At 60.1% G+C, this 21,924-nt stretch overlaps 1 protein-coding gene across 2 annotated transcripts in view; it reads left to right on the forward strand.

Annotated features, from left to right (window-relative positions):
• The window catches only part of SAMD11 (sterile alpha motif domain containing 11), a 74,843-nt gene extending 55,158 nt beyond the window's left edge, over positions 1–19,685 (forward strand). For both annotated transcript variants that reach the window (XM_054292115.1, XM_054292116.1), the window contains exons 7-14: positions 250–414; positions 4,655–4,802; positions 11,609–11,724; positions 12,046–12,124; positions 12,400–13,079; positions 17,067–17,191; positions 17,916–18,026; positions 19,454–19,685. In XM_054292115.1, coding sequence (XP_054148090.1) covers positions 250–414; positions 4,655–4,802; positions 11,609–11,724; positions 12,046–12,124; positions 12,400–13,079; positions 17,067–17,191; positions 17,916–18,026; positions 19,454–19,684 — 1,655 coding nt within the window. In that variant the 3' untranslated portion in view covers position 19,685. The remainder of the gene's footprint in view (positions 1–249; positions 415–4,654; positions 4,803–11,608; positions 11,725–12,045; positions 12,125–12,399; positions 13,080–17,066; positions 17,192–17,915; positions 18,027–19,453) is intronic.
• Positions 19,686–21,924: the final 2,239 nt, after the last annotated feature.

Raw genomic sequence — 21,924 nt, forward strand, 5'->3', positions numbered from 1 at the left:
CTCATTTAGGATGCGTCTGGAAGATGTTCCTGAGTCCTGGTCTCATTCCAGAACGTTATCACCTTTCTGTAAAAACCTTCTTCCCAACCTGCAGCCTGAATTCCCCTCGGCGCAGCCCAGCACATCCCCTCTGACACTCCCCATAAATACCAAATGTGGGCGGACCCCCAGCTGTCCTGCGGGACACCCCGTGTCCCAGCTGCCCCATTCCCCGGGGCTGAGCGTGTCCGTGTGTCCGTCTGTCCCCAGAGACGTCGCAGACGCCGGCGCTGGAGGAGGTGGCGCAGATGACCCCCGAGGAGCACTACAGGCGCATGATGTCTGCCCTCAACGAGCACGGCTCCTTCGAGGAGCAGCAGCAGCAGCAGCGCCTCTTCCAGCTGGCCAACAGCATGGCAGTGCCCAGCCACGGGGGTAGGCACGGCCGGCACGGGCACGGGGGCTGCTGGCACGGGGGGAGTGGGATGGGGGCGGCCCCGAGCCCTGGGGGTGCTTGGGGTGGGTCTGGGAGATGTCCCTGAGCCCTGGGGGTGTTTGGGATGGATTTGTGAGATGTTCCTGATCCCTGGAGCTGTTTGGGATGGAGATGGGAGCTGTTCCTGAGCCCTGGGGTTGTATGGGATGGGTCTGGGAGCTGTTCCTGAGCCCTGGGGTTGTATGGGATGGGTCTGGGAGCTGTTCCTGAGCCCTGGACTCACTTGGGATGGATATGGGAGATGCTTTGGAGGGAGCTGGCTGCATCCAGCACGTCCTGGGCTGTGCCTAAAGGGGGCACCAGGAGGTTGCAGGATCATGAGCATCCCTGCACAGGTAGAGAGCATCCCCGCACAGGTACAGAGCATCCCTGTACAGGTACAGCATCCCTGCACAGGTACAGAGCATCCCCGCACAGGTACAGAGCATCCCCGCACAGGTACAGCATCCCTGCACAGGTATAGCATCCCTGCACAGGTACAGCATCCCTGCACAGGTAGAGAGCATCCCTGCACAGGTAGAGCATCCCCGCACAGGTACAGAGCATCCCTGTACAGGTACAGAGCATCCCCGCACAGGTACAGCATCCCTGCACAGGTATAGCATCCCTGCACAGGTACAGCATCCCTGCACAGGTACAGAGCATCCCTGCACAGGTACAGCATCCCTGCACAGGTACAGCATCCCTGCACAGGTACAGAGCATCCCTGCACAGGTAGAGCATCCCTGCACAGGTAGAGCATCCCTGCCCAGGTACAGCATCCCTGCACAGGTACAGAGCATCCCTGCACAGGTAGAGAGCATCCCTGCCCAGGTACAGCATCCCTGTACAGGTACAGCATCCCTGCACAGGTACAGAGCATCCCCGCACAGGTACAGCATCCCTGCACAGGTACAGCATCCCTGCACAGGTATAGCATCCCTGTACAGGTACAGCATCCCTGCCCAGGTACAGCATCCCTTTACAGGTAGAGAGCAGGGCTGGCACGTCCTGCCTGCCTCGGGAGCAGCGGCAGCCCCAGCAGAGCATCGCTGGAGCTGCAGGAGGATCTCTGCTCCCAGTGTGAATCCCCAGGGCTCCTTGTTAGGTTAATGAAGAGGCTGTCTTCTTTCCACTCTGTTTGATTTGATTGGCTTCTCTGGGGGCAGCAGGGATTGCTGTGGAGGAAGGATTTGCTTATCAGCACAGGCACAAACACAAACCTGCCCCGGCCCCGTGGGGAGGTGGCAGCGGCTGGGGCTGGGGCTGGGCTGTGCCAGGCACTGCAGAGTTCCTGCAAACCCGGCTCTGGTGGCTGAGGGGCAGAGCTGTGTGCCACAGGGCCGGGATGGCACATGGGATGCACAGAGGGTGACAAAAGGGTGGCACTGAATGTTCAGACTGGAGCCTGGCAGGGCTTGGGCACGGCACAGAGCGTGGGGTGGCACCAGGGCTGGCACAGACACTGGCCCTGGGTGGCTGCTGGCCACAGGGACACCTCCATCCCTCCGGAGTGTGCTGGGGGACAGCTGGGTCACCGCTGCCCCCAGGATAACGAGAGGAGCTCATTACCTTGAGAGCCCGGCGTGTTTTTGTGGTGATGATTAAATTCCCTCATCAGCATTTGTGGGGGGGCCGCGCTGGGGTTTGGGGGGAGAAGGAGCCTGCACGGGCACACTGGCTGGGGGAGCTCTGACAAGACAAAACTTGGTGTATTTTTGGATTGTCTCCACACCACAGGGCTCTGGTTGGGCTATAAATTATTAGTGCCAGTACAAAGCGCAGTTTATCTGCGGGCTCACACGGAGGCACCAATAACATTAATAATTTAAAAAATGTTAATAATTTAGAAATCTTTTTTTTTTTTAATTGCTTTCCATTCCCCCCCCCCCTCCCTCCTCCTCCCCCGTTCTCCCAGTGGCATTCATCCCACATTCTGAATTCAGTCTGTCTCCGTGCCTGGAACCTCCATCCGCCAGCGTCCCTCTGTCAATCAATCTGATTTCCCAACTGTCAGGGTGGGATTGTAAATAACAGATCCTCGGGGGGGGGCGGGCAGCAGGCAGGGACGGGAGGCAGGGGAGAGGAGGGGGTGTGAGCGGGGGTTGTTGCGGTCACTCAGGATCAATGCGGCTCCTGCAGCTGGCTGCACGCCAGCCCTCTAAATTACAGCCGCCGTGGCAATCAGCGCTGACCTGGGCTTTTCAGATAATTAATTTATAAACATTGCAAGGTTGCACGCTCTGCCTGCCTCGGCGAATTCTCCGGGTTTTTTTTTCCTGTGATCTGATGGTGTTTGGCTGTTCCTTGCGTGCTCGTGCAGTTCAGAATGGTTTCAGTGTTTGTCCCCTCGGCTGGGGCACGAATGTGGGCAGGAATTGGGCACTGCTGTCCCCCTGTCCAGGGCAGGAATTGGGCACGGCTGTCCCCCTGTCCAGGGCAGGAATTGGGCACTGCTGCCCCCCTGTCCCCCTTGCTGCCAGCACAAGCAGCAGCTGTGGGAACGTTCTGAGCCCAGCACGGGGCTCCAGCCCTGAGCATCACCACGGTGTTGGATGCTGTGATTGATGGAGCTCAGGCTGGGCTGGGCACATCGTGGTGCCAGGAGAGCTGGCTGGGATTTGCAGAAAGAGCCTGGTGGGGAAAAGGGAGGCACAGAGATGGGAAGCGTGGCATTCCAGGGTTTGCAGTGCTCCTACAGCTTTACAGTGGGAAGAGGTGCATGAGGTGGGTGTGCTGCTGGGTGTGAGGGCTCTGAGGGTCGGTGCTGGAGCTGATCCTGCCTAGGCTGTGCTCGGGGAGGTAAATCTGCCCGTGCTGCTGCTCTCCCCAGCTGTGCTGTGGTTTCCTGTGGCAGCTGATGGTGTCAGGGAGGTTTCCTGTGCACCACGTGAAGGGCAGCAGAGGCTCTGGCTGGGGTGTGAGCTGTGTGCAGGGGGATTTCACACTGACACCGGCACTGAGGGGCTCCTGGCACAGGTGTGTCCATGTCACTCGTTGTTCCCTGGGGCCAGGGCAGGGCACCTGGGCTGTACCTGCATCACCTGCCCCTCCCTGGGGCCCCTTGGCCGTGTGCATGTGTGATTCTGGCCTTGCCCGCTCTGTCCATCCCAGGGCACCGTGCGGGCTGCACTGACCCCTCAAGGGGCTGTGCAGGTGTCACTGCACGGGTGTCACAGGCAGGGTGACACAGTTATCACAGGCAGGGTGTCACAGGCAGGGTGACCTGGCTGTCACAGGTGGGGTGACCTGGCTGTCACAGGCAGGGCGTCACAGGCAGGGTGCCACAGGTATTACAGGCAGGGTGACACATGTGACAGTCCTGCCATGGTCCCAGGGCAGTGCAGGCTGAACGAGGGCAGCGTTTCCCCCTCACCTGCAGCTGTCTCCGGGCACTGCTCGGGCTGGGAGGGGGGTCCCCTTCTGTGCCCCATCCTCAGCTGCTCGGGGCCCAGCCCTTCCCTGTTCTGGGCGGGTTCAGCGCTGCGGAGCCCCACGGGGCACAGAGAGCCCCGACAGACACGCTAGGAGCGGGGCAGGTGCCAGCGCGGCTCGGCTCGGGACCGGCCGGGAGAGGGAGCGCGGGCCATGAATGCCTCGCTCTGCTCCCGCTCCCCTCGCTTCCATCCATCCCTCCTTCCATCCTTCCCTCCCTCCCTCCCTCCCTCCGGCAGGAAGGCAATTAAGCCGCAAATCCACCCCCCTGCCGTAGTTGCACAATTTCCTCCGCCGCCCAGCTCCCAGGGCGGCGGGGGCGGATCGCGCCCGGAGCCGCTCGGAGCCGGGGCCGCCGGGCGGGAGCCGGGGCCGCCGGGCGGGAGCCGGGGCCGCCGCTCCCCGCGGGGTGAGAGCCGGTGGGAGCCGGGGCCGCCGCTCCCCGCCGAGCCGCGGGCTGGCCCCGGGCAAGGGGGAACAGACCGGGAAGGGGGGACAGACCGGGAAGGAGGGACAGCGGAGCCGCTGGGGGCTGCGGGCGCGGCCGGGAGCGGCCCCGGGGCACAGCGGGTCCGTGTGTCTGTCCGTGTGTCCAGCGGGCTTGGGGCACAGCGGGTCCGTGTGTCTGTCCGTGTGTCCAGCGGGCTTGGGGCACAGCGGGTCCGCGTGTCTGTCCGTGTGTCCGAGCGGGGCTCGGGGCCGGCCAGCAGCAGCTCCAGCCGCTCCCCCAGCATCTCCTGACCGTTCGCTCCCCCGTGTCCCCAGATCTGCTCCGGGCGCGGCAGGAGGTGGCGGCGGCGGCGGCGCGGACCCCGGGCGCGATGGAAGCGCACATCCCCTCGGGCAGCAACTCGTCCAGCCAGCGCAGGAAGCAGGGCCTGCCCCAGCACCGCGACAGCCACTTCCCCGACAGGTACCGGGCACGGCCCCGGGGCGGGGTCTGCCGGGATGGGATGGGATGGGATCGATGGGATGGGATGGGATGGGGTGGGATGGGATGGGATGGGATCGATGGGATGGGATGGGCAGTTTGGGAGTCACCGTCCCTGGAAGTGTTCAAAAAGCGTGTGGATGTGGCGCTGGGGACGTTGTTTGGTTGTGACCATGGTGGTGTCCATGGTGGCTGGACTCTGTGGTTTTAGAGGGTTTTTCCAGCTTTTGGGGTTGTGTCATTCTGAGCTGGGCAGAGCTGATTCCCCTGGCAAGGTGTGACCGTCTCCCCTGGGGGTTGTGCAGGTGCTGGGTGGGGATGCTCCTGCCCCGCTCTGGGGTGTCTCTATGGAAAGGGGGGAGTCTCTGCCTGTGCCCGTCCACATCCAGGGGAGCGAGTGCCAGGCTGGGATGATCCCAAACCCGTGCTGGAGGTGCCACTCTCACCTGTCTGTGGGCACAGAGCAAGTTGAGGTGTTGAAGTTTGCATTTCGTAGCATCCCCAGATAATGAGAGAGGAGAAACGCTCTGAGGTGGAACAGAGAGAGAAGAAGTTTTCTTTGTTAGGGAAAAGAGCCTCAGCTTGCCTCTCCCACTGCCGGGAGTGCTGGAAAGCTGATATCCCCCACCCCCAGGAAATTCTAGCTCATTTATCTTGCTCTGTGCCACGAGCCATTCCCTCTGCAATCAAGAACTTCAGAGGGAAATTAAATTAAAGCTGTGTGCGTTCCTGACAGCGATGGAGGGGCAGGAGGGGGCTGTGGGGATGCACGGGCTGTGCATGTCATGGGATGAGCAGGGAAGGGCTCTGGCATTTCCACTTCTCTTGGCTTTTGTGCCGGGCTGGGTGCAGAGCAGGCTGCTCCATCAGTGCACGGTTGTGCTGAGCCCAGAATTCCCCCATTCCTGGATCCCTGGAGATCCTGCCTGGATTTCCTGCTCTCCCAGCAACACCTCTGCGCTGTGGAGGGGCCGGGCAGCCCTGGAAGGCTCTGTCTGTCCCACAGCGTGTGCTGTGGCTAACCCAGGCCGTAAATCCCAGCTCCTGAGCAGGCCTGGGAGGAACGCAGGCTCGGGGGAGCCTCTGCAGCCGCTTTCCCCGGCGCTGTGTGGGCTGGAGAGGAGCCAGCCCGGCCCCGGGGCTGCCCGAGAAAGCGTCCAGGCAGGAGGGGGGCTCGTGGGGAGGAACCCAGGGGTGCCAGCAATTAATTATTAATTAATTGGGGGCTGCTCAGGGGAGGGGCTGCTCGTGCGGAGGCCCAGAGGAACCCGGGGGTGCCAGCAATAAATTAATTATTAATTAATTGGAGGCTGCTCAGGGGAGGGGTGCTCGTGGGGAGGTCCAGATGAACCCAGGGGTGCCATTAATTAATTAATTATTAATTAATTGGGGGCTGCTCGTGGGGATGTCCAGATAAACCCAGGGGTGCCATTAATTAATTAATTATTAATTGGAGGCTGCTCAGGGGAGGGGCTGCTTGTGGGGAGGTCCAGATGAACCCAGGGATGCCATTAATTAATTAATTATTAATTAATTGGAGGCTGCTCACAGGAAGGTGCTGCTGGCAGGAGGGGTGAACTGAGCTTGGGGAGGTCCAGGGGTGCCATTAATTAATTAATTAATTATCGCATCTTTGCTGGTCAGAAAGGGGCTGGGAGGTTGGCTCTGTGGGGATGAGGCACACAAGCACACGGATATGGATTTTCTTGGGCCAGGGTCGTGGTTGGGGCAGAGTGGTTGGTGCCTTCATCTCTGTGCTCCCTGGAGTCAGTGGAACTGAGACATGCTGCCAAAAGCAGACCCAAGGCACAGTCTGCTGGAGAATTCATTTGGCTTCGTGGTTTTGGTTTCCTGGATCCTTTGGAGAGGGATTCAGCTGGGATGCCAGGGCCTGGCGGTCTGCTTGGGAAGATGCTCGAGTTCAGTGTTATAAAAAGACTTGGAAGAGGAGAGGGTACAACTGAGAGGTGCCGCCGTAAGCACTCCAGCCTGGAGCTCCTCCATCTGCACGCTGCTGCCTCTCCTGCAGGGCCGGCAGGTGGCTGCGCCCTGCAGAGCTGCTGGGACGCTGCTCCTTGGCTGTGCCTCCAGGCTCTGCTGGCAGAGTTCTGCTGGGCTCCTTCAGCCTGGCGTTTCCTCCCCGAGGTGCTCATCCCCGCTTCTCTCTGCGCGGCGAAAAATTCCTCTGCAGGGGAAATCTCTCATGGCCTGCACGGAGAAGGGCTTGGAGAGGAGCTGGGGCAGGGCTGGGTGAGGTGTTGGACTCTGTGGTCAGTATGGTTGGAGAGGAGCTGGGGCAGGGCTGGGTGAGGTGTTGGATTCTCTGCTCACTGGGCTTGGAGAGGAGCTGGGGCAGGGCTGGGTGAGGTGTTGGACTCTGTGTGGTCAGTGGGGTTGGAGAGGAGCTGGGGCAGGGCTGGGTGAGGTGTTGGACTCTGTGTGGTCAGTATGGTTGGAGAGGAGCTGGGGCAGGGCTGGGTGAGGTGTTGGACTCTGTGTGGTCAGTATGGTTGGAGAGGAGCTGGGGCAGGGCTGGGTTTTTGTGCTGCCCTCTCTGCTCACTGATGTGAAGCTCCTTGGCTGTGTTGGGTGCGTTTTTCTGTGCTGGCAGCTGTTGGGAGCTGGTTTTTGTGCCTGCACGGTGAGCTGTGGGCTCTGGGGGTCCCGCCCCTCTCAGGGCAGAGGAGGACAGAGCCAGGCAGGTGTTGGCACAGGCAGCGTGGCTCTGAGCAGGCAGGGGGAGCACAGCTCGTCCCCCAGGAGCCGGGGGAGGCAGCAGGAGTGCCAGGAGCACGGAATGTGCCAGGCTGAGGTGCCAGCAGCCCCCCCACCACAGGGTCCTGGGAAGCCCAGCCCCTTGGCAGGACTGAGCCTGAGAGAGGCACCCCCTAAAACACCCCCTGCCTCCCTGCAGGGCTGACAGACACCCTGCACCAGCCAGAGGCTTCCTCTCAGCAGAGATGTGCCCAAAATACCCAGCCTGGCTTTTTGGATTCCCTTCCTCCCATCTGCTGTTGCTACGGTTTGTTCTCCACCGCCTCATTCCTCCTCCCTGCTCTGGGGAGGTTTTCCTTTTCCTGCTGCCTCCTTGGGCTCAGCTCCTGCCTTCTGTGGGCACATTTCCTGCTCTCTGTGGGCACTATCTCCTGCCCTCATCTCCTGCCCTCTCTGGGCACCATCTCTGTCCTGCTCTCACCCACCCCAGCCCTGTGTCCCCTCTCCTCTCTGCAGGCTCTGTTGTTCTGATTTCTGCCCCGCCAGGATCCCTCCTCCCTGGTTCCCACCTGGCTGAAGGTGCTGCAGAGCAAAGGCCAAAGATGCTGCCCTGCTTTAAGCAGTTTGGTTTCAGCAGTCTGCGTTTTGAGGGGCCAGCACAAAGCAGCCCCTCTCCAGTGCCAGCACATGTTCTTTTCCTGCCTGGAAATCCCAAACAGCGTTTCTAGCAAGGCCTTTGATTTTATTTATTCTCCCTTGCTGGCAGTGTCTGGGGATGGCAGAGCAGCCAGGAGCTCTGTGCCTCCTGCCTGTTACCTCGGGTTTAAAGTGTCTCTTCCTATCAAATGCAAAGCAGAAGAAAGCAGAGCTTTCATGCATTCTTTCCCCCCCTCCCTTCCCCTCTTCTTCCATCCGTTCTAAATTTATTTCCATGCCTTGCCGGTTTCAATCTGCATTTCCTGACCCTCTCACATCTCCAGTCACAGCCTGTGCTCCCAGCCTGCCCCCAGAGCCTGGCTCGAGCCGGGGGGGAACTCAGCTCCAGCCTGGGGAGGATATCATGGGGTTAAAGTGAAAGGCTTGGTTTTAACAGTATAATGTGTAACCCTGTAATGACTTTAAATATTGATTATTTGAAGGCCATTAGTGCTTATTGTTAAAGAAAAGTCGATACTTTTTAAGCCTCCTGAACCATTTGTCTCCTGTTAAAGGACATATCAAATTTAGCAGCGTGCAGTGCAAATCCCCTAATACCCAGCTCACAAGCCTCCAGCTGGCATTTCAGGGGGGGGAAAGGAAAAGGGGGCAGGGGAGGAATGTGAGCAGCACAGAATTGCTCTCTTCCAGGGAAGGACAAGGCTTCTCAGATGTAATTGCCAGGGGCTAAATTCACCTCCTCAGAGCAGGGCGCTGCAGTTCTGACTCTGAGCCGAGTAGGAAGGAATTTGGGAATTTGATGGGGGATCCGAGGCTGGCAGGTAGCTGGCAGGGGATGCAGGGTCAGTGTTGGCTGCACACCTGGCTGAAGGCACAGCAGCCTTTGTTGAGGTCTCGGGGGCTTTGTGCTCTGCCCTTGCCAGTTCTTTTCCCAGCTGGCTGGCAAGGCTGGGAGGGTGCCCAGCCCTGTGCCAGGGCACAGCCTGGTGCTGCTGCCTCCCTCCTGTGCCAGGGATGGGGCAGAGGGGCTGGCAGGGAGCAGGGCCGGCTCCAACAGGTTCTCTGCCCGTGGGTGGCTCTGTGGCTGGCACAGAGGGTCTGTCCCTCGTGTCACACAGCTGAGGGGCTCCCCAGGGCTCTGCCCGGCCCAGGAAGGCAGGGAAGCTCTGAGGGAATGAACTGCAGAGTCTGGAGCAGATGTGGATTCCTCAGGGATCAAAGTCGTGCCCGTAGCACAACATGAAAGCATCAAAACAACCTGGGGTGAGCGCTGGGCTGCCACCATGGAGAACCTCTCCTTTCCCAGCTCCCAGCCCTGATCCCATCCCACCCTCTGCTCCCTGGGCACAGACTGGCACCAGCCAAGGAGCTCCTTTGTTTTTGGGCTCTCCATGGGCAGCCTGGATGTCCCGCAGCACCGCGCACATCCCCAAGGCAGGCGGGGGAAGGAGAGCACGGCCACGCGATGGTTAACAGCGGCTTGATTTCCTAAATTGCTTCTTATAAAACGACCAGCACGTCTGCCAGGCTCGTCTGGCCGTGATTACAGCTAATTACGATCGAGCGGACACCTCGGAGCCCCCGTCACGCCGCTTTAATTGTCCCTCATTCATCGTCGGGCCGGCCGGGTGGCAGCAGCACTTGGCAGCCCCGCGACCGCGGCCCCGGCTAATTGCGAGGCCTCGGGGATTAGGGCAGGTGATTACACACTTCACGGTGTAATTACATAAGCATCGCTTGGCTGCTGCCCCGGCTCGGAGGCGAAGGTCGAGCGCGGCGTTACCTGAGATTAATTGGAGCTGCCAGCGGCGCGCGGGCGGCATTACCATTGCGGCAGCGCGATCGATCCGCGCCGCGCCTCCAGACACCGCCGGGGCTCAATTAGGTTAGGGCAGAGCCGGGGAGGGGGGCACGGAGCCGGAGAGGCCACGGGGACGGCAGGAGGGGAGGGGGCACCGGGAATAGAGGGACTGGGGAGGGGGAGCGCAGCCGGGTCGGTGTGGTGCAGTGCATGCACAGAGTGGGGTAAAGCGGAGCTGGGAAGGGCTCTCCTCGCCCACTTCGTGCTCAGGAATCCTTGTCTGGCTGTCCATGAGCTGTCTATGCCCATGAACTGTCCATGGCCATGAGCTGATCCATTCCTGTGAGCTATCCATGCTCATAGTCTGATCCATGGCCATGAGCTGATCCATTCCCAGAAGCTGATCCATTTCCATGACCTGGTCCATGCCTGTGATCTGATCCGTGGCCATGAGCTGATCCATGGCCATGACCTGATCCATGGCCATGACCTGATCCATTCCCATGAACTGTCCATGCCCACACTCTGATCCATGCCCACAATCTGATCCATTCCCATGAGCTATCCATGCCCACAATGATCCATGGATGGCCAGGATGCTCCCGTTGTTATCCCCCCGCAGCAGCGCCTCTGCACGTGCTGTGTTTGTGGCAAAGTCACAGGCACCCTCTGCCTCCCTGTGCCTTGGCCTCCAGCCTCTCCCAGAGCAGATTTTTGCAGGGAGATACTGTAGAATGAAAATAAATGGCCCGGCACTTGGCTGTGCCTCTGGATGCCCTGCTGAAGGTAATAATGTTGTAAGTGGCCATCAAAAGGAATTAAGAGACGTGCAGCCGGAAAGCAGATTTGCTTGCAGGCTCCCAGGGCAGATTTGACTAATGGAAGAGACCTTGGCTCTTGTTCCCTTCCTGCCTTTTATTTCCCTGCCTTCTCTCCTGCTGCTGCAAGTGCTCCCTGCCTCTCTCCAGGATTGTCCCCTTCCCACCACCCAGTGCTGCCTCTCTGAGTCTCCCCAGCCCCTGGCGTCTGCTCTGCCCATTCTGCCTGGCTTCACCCACCCTTCTCCAGCAGGATTCCTTCCCCCTGACCTCACTGCCCTTCCTGCTCACATCCCTCTCCTGTCTGTATTTCCCTCTGCCTCACTTCAGCTTTCCTCTCCACAATTAAAGGTCATCCCTTAGCCCGGCTAGGAAAGGTGTTTTTGCAAGCCCGTGATGCTTTCAGATCTTCCCAAACCCACTCCCCAAGCACAGAATTCCTTCTCAGGTGTGAGGTAGTGGAGGCAGAAACCCAAATGTGATGAGGGAGGGGCGCATGGAGCATCCTCAGCCCTCCCTTTTAAGCTGCCAGGGCAAATCCTTTGGACAGCCCGGCTGAAAAGCCACAGGAGCAAAGGTGGGAAGTGTGTGGGACCTGTGGAGTCCTGGCTGCTTTGTTCCCCTTTTGGTTCTGCTCTTTTTGCTTTTTTCTCTCCACTTTAGAAGCTCTGCATGAGGGTAAGGAGGCAGAGAGAGCCTCTGGGGCAGGATGCAGCTCATCTGGAGCCAGGATGTTCTTCCTGAGCCCTTGGGAGCCTCCAGGTTTCCAACAGGGCTTTATTTTGTGATTCCTGCAGGGAGATCTCCCACCCTCCGCCTCTGCTGTCGCCCCAGAACGCTCCCCACATCGCCCTGGGGCCCCACTTGAGACCTCCCTTCCTCGGGGTGCCTTCAGCACTGTGCCAGACACCAGGTGAGTGCCCAGGTGATGCTAGGGCAGGGCAGAGGGGCAGCCTGGGACAGTCTGTCCTGCAGCCACACAGGATTTCTGTGTCTCCCCATGGCTGCTGTGCCAACTTGCCCCTGGTTCTGCAGCCAGAGGAGCAGATTCCTTGGCTGCTCTTCCTGGCCCTGTGTTCCTGCCATGGCAGTGAGGGGGGATGGCTGGGCTCTGGAACAAAAAGCACCACTCAGGTGGGACACTCAGGTGTCCTTTCGCCCCCTGGGGAGCTGGCCCTGGGGCAGCCAGGGGTCAGTGCTGACAGCAATAACCCGCAGTGTTCTCCCTGCCCAGGTTACGGGTTCCTGCAGCCGGCACAGGCAGAGATGTTTGCACGGCAGCAGGAGATGCTCCGGAAGCAAAACCTGGCCAGGTAGGAGTGGGAAGGGCTGGGTTTGTCCTGCTGTGGGGTGGGCTGGGTGGGGATGGCACAGCAGGGTCCCAGCGAGGCCTGTGCATGTGTGGAGGTGCCACCTGGCTCCTGCAAGGCTGGGTGGGACCACGTTCCCCACACCCCCACCAAAATCTGCTCTCCCCACGCAGGCTGGAGATGTTGGCCAGGTGTGGGGGTCACACCTCCCTCCTGCAGGGCTGGGTGGGACCACGTTCTTCCAACCCCTCGCCACAATCCCCTCTCCCCACACACAGGCTGGAGATGTCGGCCGAGCTGATCCGCCAGAAGGAGCTGGAGAACCTGCACCGGCAGAGGCTGCTGGCCGCCGACCCGCTGAGCCTGCACCCGGGGCTGCCCCCCGACCACCCGGCGCTGCGCAGCGTGCACGACGTGCCCGAGGGCCAGGCGCTGCGGGACGAGCTGTCCCGCCGCAACGCCATGCTGGTGCTGCGCCACAACAACGCGCCGCTGCTGTCCCTGGCGCCGGGCGCCGCCACCCCGCCCAAGGAGCAGCCGCGGCGCGCGGGCCGCAAGGGCCCCTCGCAGGCGCGGGCCGAGCCGCAGGGCCCCGGCGAGCCGCGGGAGCCGCGCGCGGGCGCCCAGGACTGTAACGACGACGAGATGAAGGACTCGGAGAGCGACGGCGACGACAAGGCCGAGGCGCTCAAGGGCGAGGGCGGCGCGGCCGCGGAGCCCAAGGAGGGCAAGGACGGCGGCGCGGGCAAGGCCTGCGAGGGCGCCAAGGAGGCGGGCGAGGCGGGCGCGGCGCCCGGTGCGGCGCCCTGCGGCTCCTCCAGCGCCGAGTCCCCCAGCCACCTGCTGGGGCCCGCCGTGGGCAAGGCCGAGGTGAAATACCTGCCTCCAACCTCGCTGCCCGCCCCGCAGCCGCTGCCCTTCGGCTTCCCCTACACCATGAGCCCCTACTTCCATGCAGGTGAGGCTGGGGAGGTGATGGTGGGGCAGGGGTGGGTTTGGCAGGGCTGGAATGCTTCCTGCTCATGGTTGTGGTTGCTTTGCGAGGTTCTCTTGTCTCTAAAGGAAGAGTTTGTGCATGGAAAGGGTGGTCAAGTGTTGGACGGGCTGCCCAGGGTAGTGGTGGTGGTGTCACCATCGCTGGAGGTGGCCAAGGACGGATGGACGTGGTGCTTTGAGCTGGGGACGAGGTGGGCGTTGGGCAAAGGTTGGATTTGATGGCCTTGGAGGGTTCTCCAGCCTGGTTCCCAGGTGCCCTGTTCCAGGGCAGGGGCTCTTTGTGGTGCCTCTCTGTGTCACAGGCCCTGAGGGAGCTGCGCTGGATGGGACAGACAGACAGACAGACAGACAGGGAGGTCACTGCCAGCCCTGAGAGAGGCTGGGGGCGGCACAAATGGGGTCTCACAGCCCGGGAGCCCCGCCAGCCCAGCCCGGAACCCAAACCTGCCCCAGCTAATTACCTGGCCGAGCAATTAGCAGGAGGCAGGGCACACGGGGAGGGAGAGGGGGGCTGTGCTGTGTATATTGTGCCTTGTTGTGCTGTGCTGAGCTGAGCTGTCCTGTCCTGTGCCGTGCTGTTCCCCACGCCAGGAGCTGCCTGCCCATCCCTCATTAGAGCTGCCTCCCAGGCAGCAAGGAGGAAGCGATTTTTCAGCGATTTTTCAGCGATGTTTCAGCGGCAGGCAGGTGGCCAGGATGATGAATATTCCTGCTGCCTCGGGCTGCCCAGCCTTGCTGCAGGAGCCTTTCCTCCCGGCCATCAGAGAGGGCTGGGCTCAGCTCACGGTGCTGCTGGCCCTGTGGGGAGCTGGGCTGGGGCTGGCTGCCCTCCCTGCCTCCCCCAGCCGTGTGTGAGACGCTGTAATAGCCCATTTATTATTATCACTTTGGATTTATATCACCAGCACAGCTCCGGGCTGGGCTTCCCTGCCCTCCTCCCCTGCCTTGTGCAGCCTGAGCCAGGGCTGGGGGTCTGTTCCTGAGGGCTCTTTGGCTTCTGGCTCTCCCTGAGGGTTTGTGCTGCTCCAGAGCGGATCCTCCCACCTGCAAAGCCTCGGGAGGACAGGGGGTGTGGAGGATGCAGTGCCAGGGCTTGAGGTGGGAGCTCAGCAGCTGAAATATTGAGGGTTGTATTGATCCAGCCGTCCTGGGGCGGGTGACAAATGTGTTCTGTGGCTCTGGGGGAGCACACAGCACCCAGGGCAGGCAGGCAGGCAGGGCTGCAGCCACCTGAACCCCTGTGCCACACAATTCCTGAGCCCCTTTGTGCACCCAGCTGAGGAGGATGAGGAGGAGGAGGAGCTGCTCTGTCCCTGCTCTGTCCCTGCTGGTCCAGCTCCATTCCCAGAGCTGCTTTCTGGGGCTGTGGCTCGATGACCTCATCTCCTCAAGGTTTCAGCCTCCTCCTCCTCCTCCTCCTCCTCCTCCCAGGGCCCTGTGCAGCCTCGTCCTCTGGAAGAGGTGAAGGATGGAGTGTGCAGGAGGCTAAAATCCTTCTATTGATTGCAGTCTGGAGAGCAATTAGCGCAGCCTTGTGCTGCTCCTGACCCCAGCCCTCACTGGGGGGCACAGGGGGTGCTCGGGGATGGGGATGGGGAAGGGGCAGAGCTGATGGAGCCCAGAGGTGGGCTGGTGCCAGGGTGGCCCCGTGTGCCCAGGCTGGGCTGGGGATCCCTGTCCTGGCACCATGGGTTCCTCCCAGCCCCACAGGCCAGGCCCCAGCTGCTGCAGCGCTCCCCAGCCCATTGCAGCCCCCGAGCGTCATTTATCAGGCAGCCAGGCAGAGCAGGCCCGGCTCTGGCGCTGCCCTTGGTGGCTGCTGTGAGCTGACAGGTCATTACTGCGACGGGAGCTGCGGCCCTGCAGCCCCTGGCACCCATTTGTTCTCATTGTCTGGGCTGCCAGAGCAGGGAGGGGACACAGGGATGGGGATCAGAGGGATCTCAGGGTGCTGTGGCTGGGATAGGGATCACAGGATCCCAGGGTGCTGTGGCTGATGGGGATCCCAGGGTGCTGTGGCTCTGATAGGGATCACAGGATCCCAGGGTGCTGTGGCTCTGATAGGGATCACAGGGATCCCAGGGTGCTGTGGCTCTGATAGGGATCCCAGGGATCACAGGGTGCTGTGGCTGGGATAGGGATCCCAGGATCCCAGGGTGCTGTGGCTCTGATAGGGATCACAGGATCCCAGGGTGCTGTGGCTGGGATAGGGATCCCAGGATCCCAGGGTGCTGTGGCTCTGATAGGGATCCCAGGATCACAGGGTGCTGTGGCTCTGATAGGGATCCCAGGATCCCAGGGTGCTGTGGCTCTGATAGGGATCCCAGGATCCCAGGGTGCTGTGGCTGGGATAGGGATCACAGGATCACAGGGTGCTGTGGCTCTGATAGGGATCACAGGATCACAGGGTGCTGTGGCTGGGATAGGGATCCCAGGATCCCAGGGTGCTGTGGCTGGGATAGGGATCACAGGGATCACAGGGTGCTGTGGCTGGGATAGGGATCACAGGATCCCAGGGAGCTGTGGCTCTGGGTGAGCAGCCCCAGCTGTCCCCTGCCCAGGGACAGCCCAGGGAGCAGGAAATGGGAAGGAAACGTGTGGGGACGATTGCAGAGGCTGTGCCTGCTCCCTGGGCAGGCCCTGCTGCCCTAAACCATCTCCCTGGCACCATAACTAACCCTGCAGACTCCGAGCTTTCCCTGCCTCCCTGGCTGTGCTGGAGGCTCTGTGTGGGGCCCTGTGTGTGGCTCTGCTGCTTTCCCTGCCTGTTCCCTGGGCTATTCCCCAGGGAATTGGCTGCTCCCTGGCCTGTGCTCCCCTCCGTGGCTTTGCTTTATCTGCTTTTCCCTTGTGCTGTCCCACGGCTGTGGGCAGGAGCAGGGGTTGCATCCATCTGATCCACCAGGGAGAAGCCCCAAGCCCACAGGACAGATCATTCTGTCATGACAGGCTCCTGGGAGAAATATTTTTCTCCTGGCAATTGCATTCTCCATGCGCTGAGCAGAGCAGCTCACACCCCTCATAAACTCTTTCCCTGCCTGAGAATCCTGGATGTTCTCATCCCTGTAAACGTCCTTGTGCTCTGCTGCTCCAAACAGCAGCCAGTCCCAGGGGCTGCTGTTGGCTTTCCCCACCCTAAAGAGGCGTTTTGTGGGATTTGGTTTGGTTTGTGGGATTTGGTTTGGTTTGTGGGATTTGCTTTGTTCTGTGTCCTCGCCTTTCCCCCGCAGCAGCTCTGAGTCCCCGAGTGTTCCTGTTCCCATTTCCACCCCCCTGTGCCTGTCCCTGGCTCCCTTTGGGGTTTTTCTGGGTGTTCTGTCAGGCTGCAGGGCCGGGGGGCTGCCCCAGCCCCTGGGAGCCACTGTCACACCCTCTGGGTGACACCCTCTGTGTGACAGTGACAGGGCTGGCAGGGACAGCGCAGCTCCGGCTGGGCACGGTGGGACTGGAGCCCTGGGGAGGAGCAGGAGCTGCCCAGTGATCCCTGGTGCCATTCCAAAGGAGCAGGAGCTCCCCAGCGATCCTGTTGTCATTCCAGCCCTGGGAATGGGAATGGGAATGAGCAGGAGCTCCCCAGCGATCCCGTTGTCATTCCTGGCACGTTCCAGGAGCAGGGCTGTTCCAGGAGCCCCCGGGCAGGCCGAGCTCTGTGCTCTGGGAGCACAAACTCCTGCAGGCTCCGTGCTGCCCTGCCCTCCCCGCTTCCCCCGCAGCTGAGCAGCGTTGCACACATGAAATGCATTAGCTGGGATTTTTCCTTCCCTCCCCCAGCCAGGGACCTCCAGGAGGAAGAGGCCCATGAATTGACCCTGCCCAGAGCTTTAATTGACAGGTCATTAAAGATGAATGTGTGGCTGGAGACAGATATTCAGATTGCAGGCTGCTCGTTGTCCGTGTGGGATTTTAATGATTTATGTTCCTTTCTCCTCCCGTCCTTCCCACACCCCAGGCACCATGGGAGGTCTGTTTCTGGATGGGGAGGAGAGCCCAGCGCTGGAGGACATCAGCAAATGGACGGTGGAGGACGTGTGCAGCTTCGTGTCCAACCTGTCTGGCTGCACCGAGTACACTCAGGTACACCCAAAGGGAGCATCCTCCTCCTCCTTCCCTGGGGGTCTGGTGCCTCCCAGCTGGGAGCTCCATCTCAGAGCCCTGAGGGCCTTCCTGGGTTTTATCCTCATGGATTGCTGAGCCCGCTGCCAGCCAGGCTGTGGGATGGGGCCTGGGGGCTTCCCTGGAATGCTGTGATTCCAGAGCCAGGAGAATGCTGGAAAATTCCCTGGAATGCTGTGGTTCCAGAGCCAGGAGAATGCTGGAAAATTCCCTGGAATGCTGTGGTTCCAGAACCAGGAGAGCCCTGCAGGATTCCCTGGAATATTCATCATATAGAGCCAGGAGAGCCCTGCAGGATTCCCTGGAATGCTGTGATTGCAGAACCAGGAGAGCCCTGCAGGATTCCCTGGAATGCTGTGATTGCAGAACCACATCTCAGGGAACTCCAGCACAACTCAGAGTTGCCCCGGCCTGGCTGGGATTCAGCTTTGTCTCTGCCCCCAGGGGATGCTTTCCCCAAGTCCAGGCTTTTTGTGGAGTCTTTTAGGGAAGTTTTGGCTCCTGCAGAGCAGGGGAAGGGAACGGGTGCAGAGAGTTGTGCTGGGTCCGAGAGCAGAAAATCCCCTTGGCTCCAGAGGGATGGGTACAAGGCTGCAAACACCCCTGGGGGATAAATCCAGGCTCTGAGGGGTTTGAGTTCACCTTTTCCAGGGTGCCTCAGGTGTGTCCCTGTGTGTCCCCTCAGGTATTCCGAGAGCAGGCCATCGATGGGGAGACCCTGCCCCTCCTGACAGAAGAGCACTTACTGAACAACATGGGGCTCAAGCTGGGACCTGCCCTGAAGATCAGGTCACAGGTAGGAAAATCTCCTCTCCCAGAACAGGTGAAGCTGTCCCTGGGGTGTCCAGAAACGTGGTTTATGGAGTATAATTTATTAAGCAATAATTCAGTTGCAATTCTGTTTCAAGAACGCTTTATTTGTCCTTGAAAATGTTCCATAGCCTCACCTGAAAGCTGTCACAGCTGTTTGAGGGAGAAACCACTGACAGAATTCCCTGCCCAGGGGCAGAAATAGATAGTCCAGGATGAGTGGTGGCAGGGAGTAACAGGGGTGCAGCGAGGGAATAACAGGGAGGCTCTAAACGGGCTGGTTCCAGCCACAGCAGTTCCATTCCCCCTCCCTTCAGGGGGACTCAAACCCAGAGCATCCCTGCTGGATCCTTTCCCTGAGTGCTGGGCATTCCCTGCTGCCCGTGCTGTGCCGTGTCCCTGGCATTGTCCTGCAGGGCCGTGGCAGTGCCAGCCTGGCACGGCGCCCCAGCCCACGCTGCTCGTGCTGCCTCGGAACAAACAATGAGAGACTTTAGTGCTTTCCCTGCAGCCCTCCCTGTTTATGAGGGGCTCGTAAAAAGGGTCTGTGGGCAATTGTTCCCCGTGGGTCAATTCAGGAGGAAATAAAACTCTTATGTTCCTTAAAAAACAAGAGAGCCCTGAACAGCTCGGAGATGGGGCTTGGGGCGGGGGGAATGTGAGATACGAGCTTGAAAAATGCCTTCAATTCCATCAATAGTGTTTAAAGTTGTATAACCAGGCAGGGCTGGCGGTTGGACGGGGGGAGCAGAGCCCCGATGCTGCTCCCTGAATAATGTCCCACTTGTCTGGGTCCAGCAGCAGCCCCTGGTTTTGGTTAAGCTCAAATGGGAAGCAGCTGTGGAGGTGCTGGGAGGGAGGCAGGAGCTGCTGCAGCAGGGAGAGGCTCAGCAGTTTTGTTTTCCCTCCCTGCCTTGGCCCTTTGAAGAGCAATTCCTGCAGTGCTGTGCCCTGGGCAGAGAGCAGGGCCCTGTGAAGTGTCCGTGGGTAAGAGGGCAGGGCTGAGCCCGGGCCCCTCAGCTGGGCTGTCCCAGCACACCCAGGGCAGCCCTGGGGCTCCAGCAGTGCCCGGGAACAGGAGCAGGGCTGCAGGACAGAATCCTTGAGGAAAGGAGAGGAGGGAACCGTCCCCGCTCTGGTTTTCAGGGGCACTGGGATGGGATTGCTCCATAGAACATCGATCCCATCCACGCCAGCCCTGCCATGGGGGGACACTTTGCACTGTCCCAGGGCGCCCCAAGCCGTGTCCGGGCTGCCTTTGGACACACCCAGGGCTGTTTGAACTCTTCTGCCAGCAGCCCTCGGGACTGAGCCCGGCCCTGGCGTCCTGCACGCCCCTGGGTGCTCCCCCTCTCTCCCACTCCCCCCACTGCCCTCTCCCACCCTCACCTCTGTGTTTCCCGTGTCCCGCAGGTGGCCAAGCGCCTGGGCCGGGTGCTGTGCATGGCCGGGTTCCCGCTGGCGCTGCCGCTGCAGCCGCCGGGGCTGCGGCCCCCGGAGCGGGAGGCGGCCCCGGGCGAGCTCCGCCCGGCCTCCACCGGCAGCGTGGCCTCGCCCTTCGGCGCCGCGCCCGGCCGGGGCTCCCCGAAGCAGGAGAACGGCAGCGCCGCCCTGCTCGGCGACACCGCCAAGCCCCCCTCCTAACGGGGCCCACCGCAGGAACGGTCTCTTCTGGGTGGTTTTTTATTTTGGATGCGTTTGCTTTTTTTTTATTTGTTTGGGGAAAATAAAAGAAGAACCACGGAGATTTCCGAACTGTCAAAAAAAAAACATTGAAAGGGAAGGAAGGAAAATGATCCAAAGATGTTGTCGTGGGACGACGCCAAGTGAAGAGAAGGATGCTGGAGGATGGAGGCGGCGTTGCTGTCCCTTCCACGCTGCTCGGTGGAGCTGCAGAGCCCTGCAGGGGAGGCACGGACGGGCTGCTCTCTGCCTGCAGGAACTCGGGCTGTGCCTCCACGGGGAGGGGAAGGGGCTCCGCTGCTGCCCCGGTACCTCGAGCGAACAATCCCATCCACAGGCACCCCAGCCAAGCTCTCCTCCTCCCTGCAACCGGGCTCACGTCCTCATTCAGGTGTTCTATGCATCTCTAGCAACTTTGAAAACAATACCAAAGACAGACAAAAAGGATAAAAAGACAAAAAAAAAGAGACACAAAAAACAAAAGGACAAAAGGCAAGTTCCCGTCCATGTTTACTTCGTGCGGATGGTACAGAGCCACCCTGCCCTGGCACAGGGGCCTGGCAGTGCCCAGAGAGGGGGGACGGTGCCCGTGCCCCAGCCCCGCAGGGGTGGATGGATTCCCCTGGCATGGTCGGGCCCGGGAGCAGCAGCTGCTCTGGGGGAGGAGGCTCCTGCGTGTGCAGCCTGGCTCCAGAGGTGGAGCAGTGCACATCTGGCCGCTTGCTCCAGAGGTGGATCAGTGCACACCTGGCTGCTCCAGAGGGGGAGCACTGCACATCTGGCCGCTTGCTCCAGAGGTGGAGCAGTGCACATCTGGCCGCTTGCTCCAGAGGTGGAGCAGTGCACATCTGGCTGCTTGCTCCAGAGGGGGAGCACTGCACATCTGGCCGCTTGCTCCAGAGGGGGAGCACTGCACATCTGGCCGCTTGCTCCAGAGGTGGATCAGTGCACATCTGGCCGCTGGTTCCAGAGGTGGATCAGTGCACATCTGGCCGCTTGTTCCAGAGGTGGATCAGTGCACATCTGGCCGCTTGCTCCAGAGGTGGATCAGTGCACATCTGGCTGCTGGTTCCAGAGGTGGATCAGTGCACATCTGGCCGCTTGTTCCAGAGGTGGATCAGTGCACATCTGGCTGCTGGGGCCCACCAGACAGACCCCTGCCCCCCCAGCCCTGGCTGCAGGGAGGGGGCCAGGCTGGAGCAATGGGCAGAGTTTTTACTACTGTGAATGAGCTGGGAACTGCTGGGGTGACCTCCTGTGACTTGTACAGTTGTGAGCAACAATCACATGTGGTACTTTTCTCTCTCTCTCCCTCTCCTCCCCCCATCCCCTTTTTATTTTTGGGTTTGTTTTTTGTTTAAACGTTGCACGTGCTGCCGTTTTTCTTACAGAGTAGCTTTGGTGGTACTTTAGCTTCTTTATATTGTAAAAAAAGGAAAAAAAAATTCATTATCCATCACATCACGATAAAAATGCTTTCCAGCAATCAATTTAAATAAAAAAACCACTTAATTTACAGATGGTACCTGGCTTTACCCAAGCAGTCTCTGTCCTTCCTTTCCACATTCCTGCCTGGAATCCCATCCAGGCTTGGCTCCCAGCTGGCACAAGGCAGCCAAGTTAGAGCCAGGAGAGAAAGGGAATTCCTTTCTCTTTGGGAAGGACAGGTCAGTTAAAATCTTCTACAAAGTGATTTTTTTTTTTTTACAGTTAAAGTGGTGCAGTTCTCACCTGGGCAGTGTTTCCTACATTATCAATTTTGCCTTTCTTTATTCCTTCATGCCTGCACGTCCCTAACCCAAGAAACTTTAATTGAAAGTTTCCTTCTGCAGCTCACTTGGGGCAGCTTGAACTGATCGAGGCTTCCAGGGAAGCTGCAAAGCTCTGGCAGAGTCTCTGCAGTCCTTCGGGCACTCTGGGCACCAGGAGGGTTTGGGGGCGGCCCCAGAGCTGAATCTGGGGTGGCTGCTGGGGCAGAGAGGGGGAACCTCGGACAAACCCTGGCCCTGCCCTTGCTCAGCCCACTCAGCAGGAGCTGCAAGTGAACCCTGTGCTATTGAAAGCAGATTTCAATGGGGTTTTATTCCCTCTGCTGAGCAGTTTGTACTGGCCTTGACTCGGCCTCGGCTTTATTGGTACCAAAAGCAGAACCGGTAGAAAAAGCTGGAGAAGTCCACGTTGAGCTGCAAAGTCCAGGCTGG

Source organism: Melozone crissalis, unplaced genomic scaffold (assembly GCF_028551555.1).
Source record: "Melozone crissalis strain CALT ecotype California unplaced genomic scaffold, PUWL_Pcris_2 ptg000107l_1, whole genome shotgun sequence".
Taxonomy (NCBI): domain Eukaryota; kingdom Metazoa; phylum Chordata; class Aves; order Passeriformes; family Passerellidae; genus Melozone; species Melozone crissalis.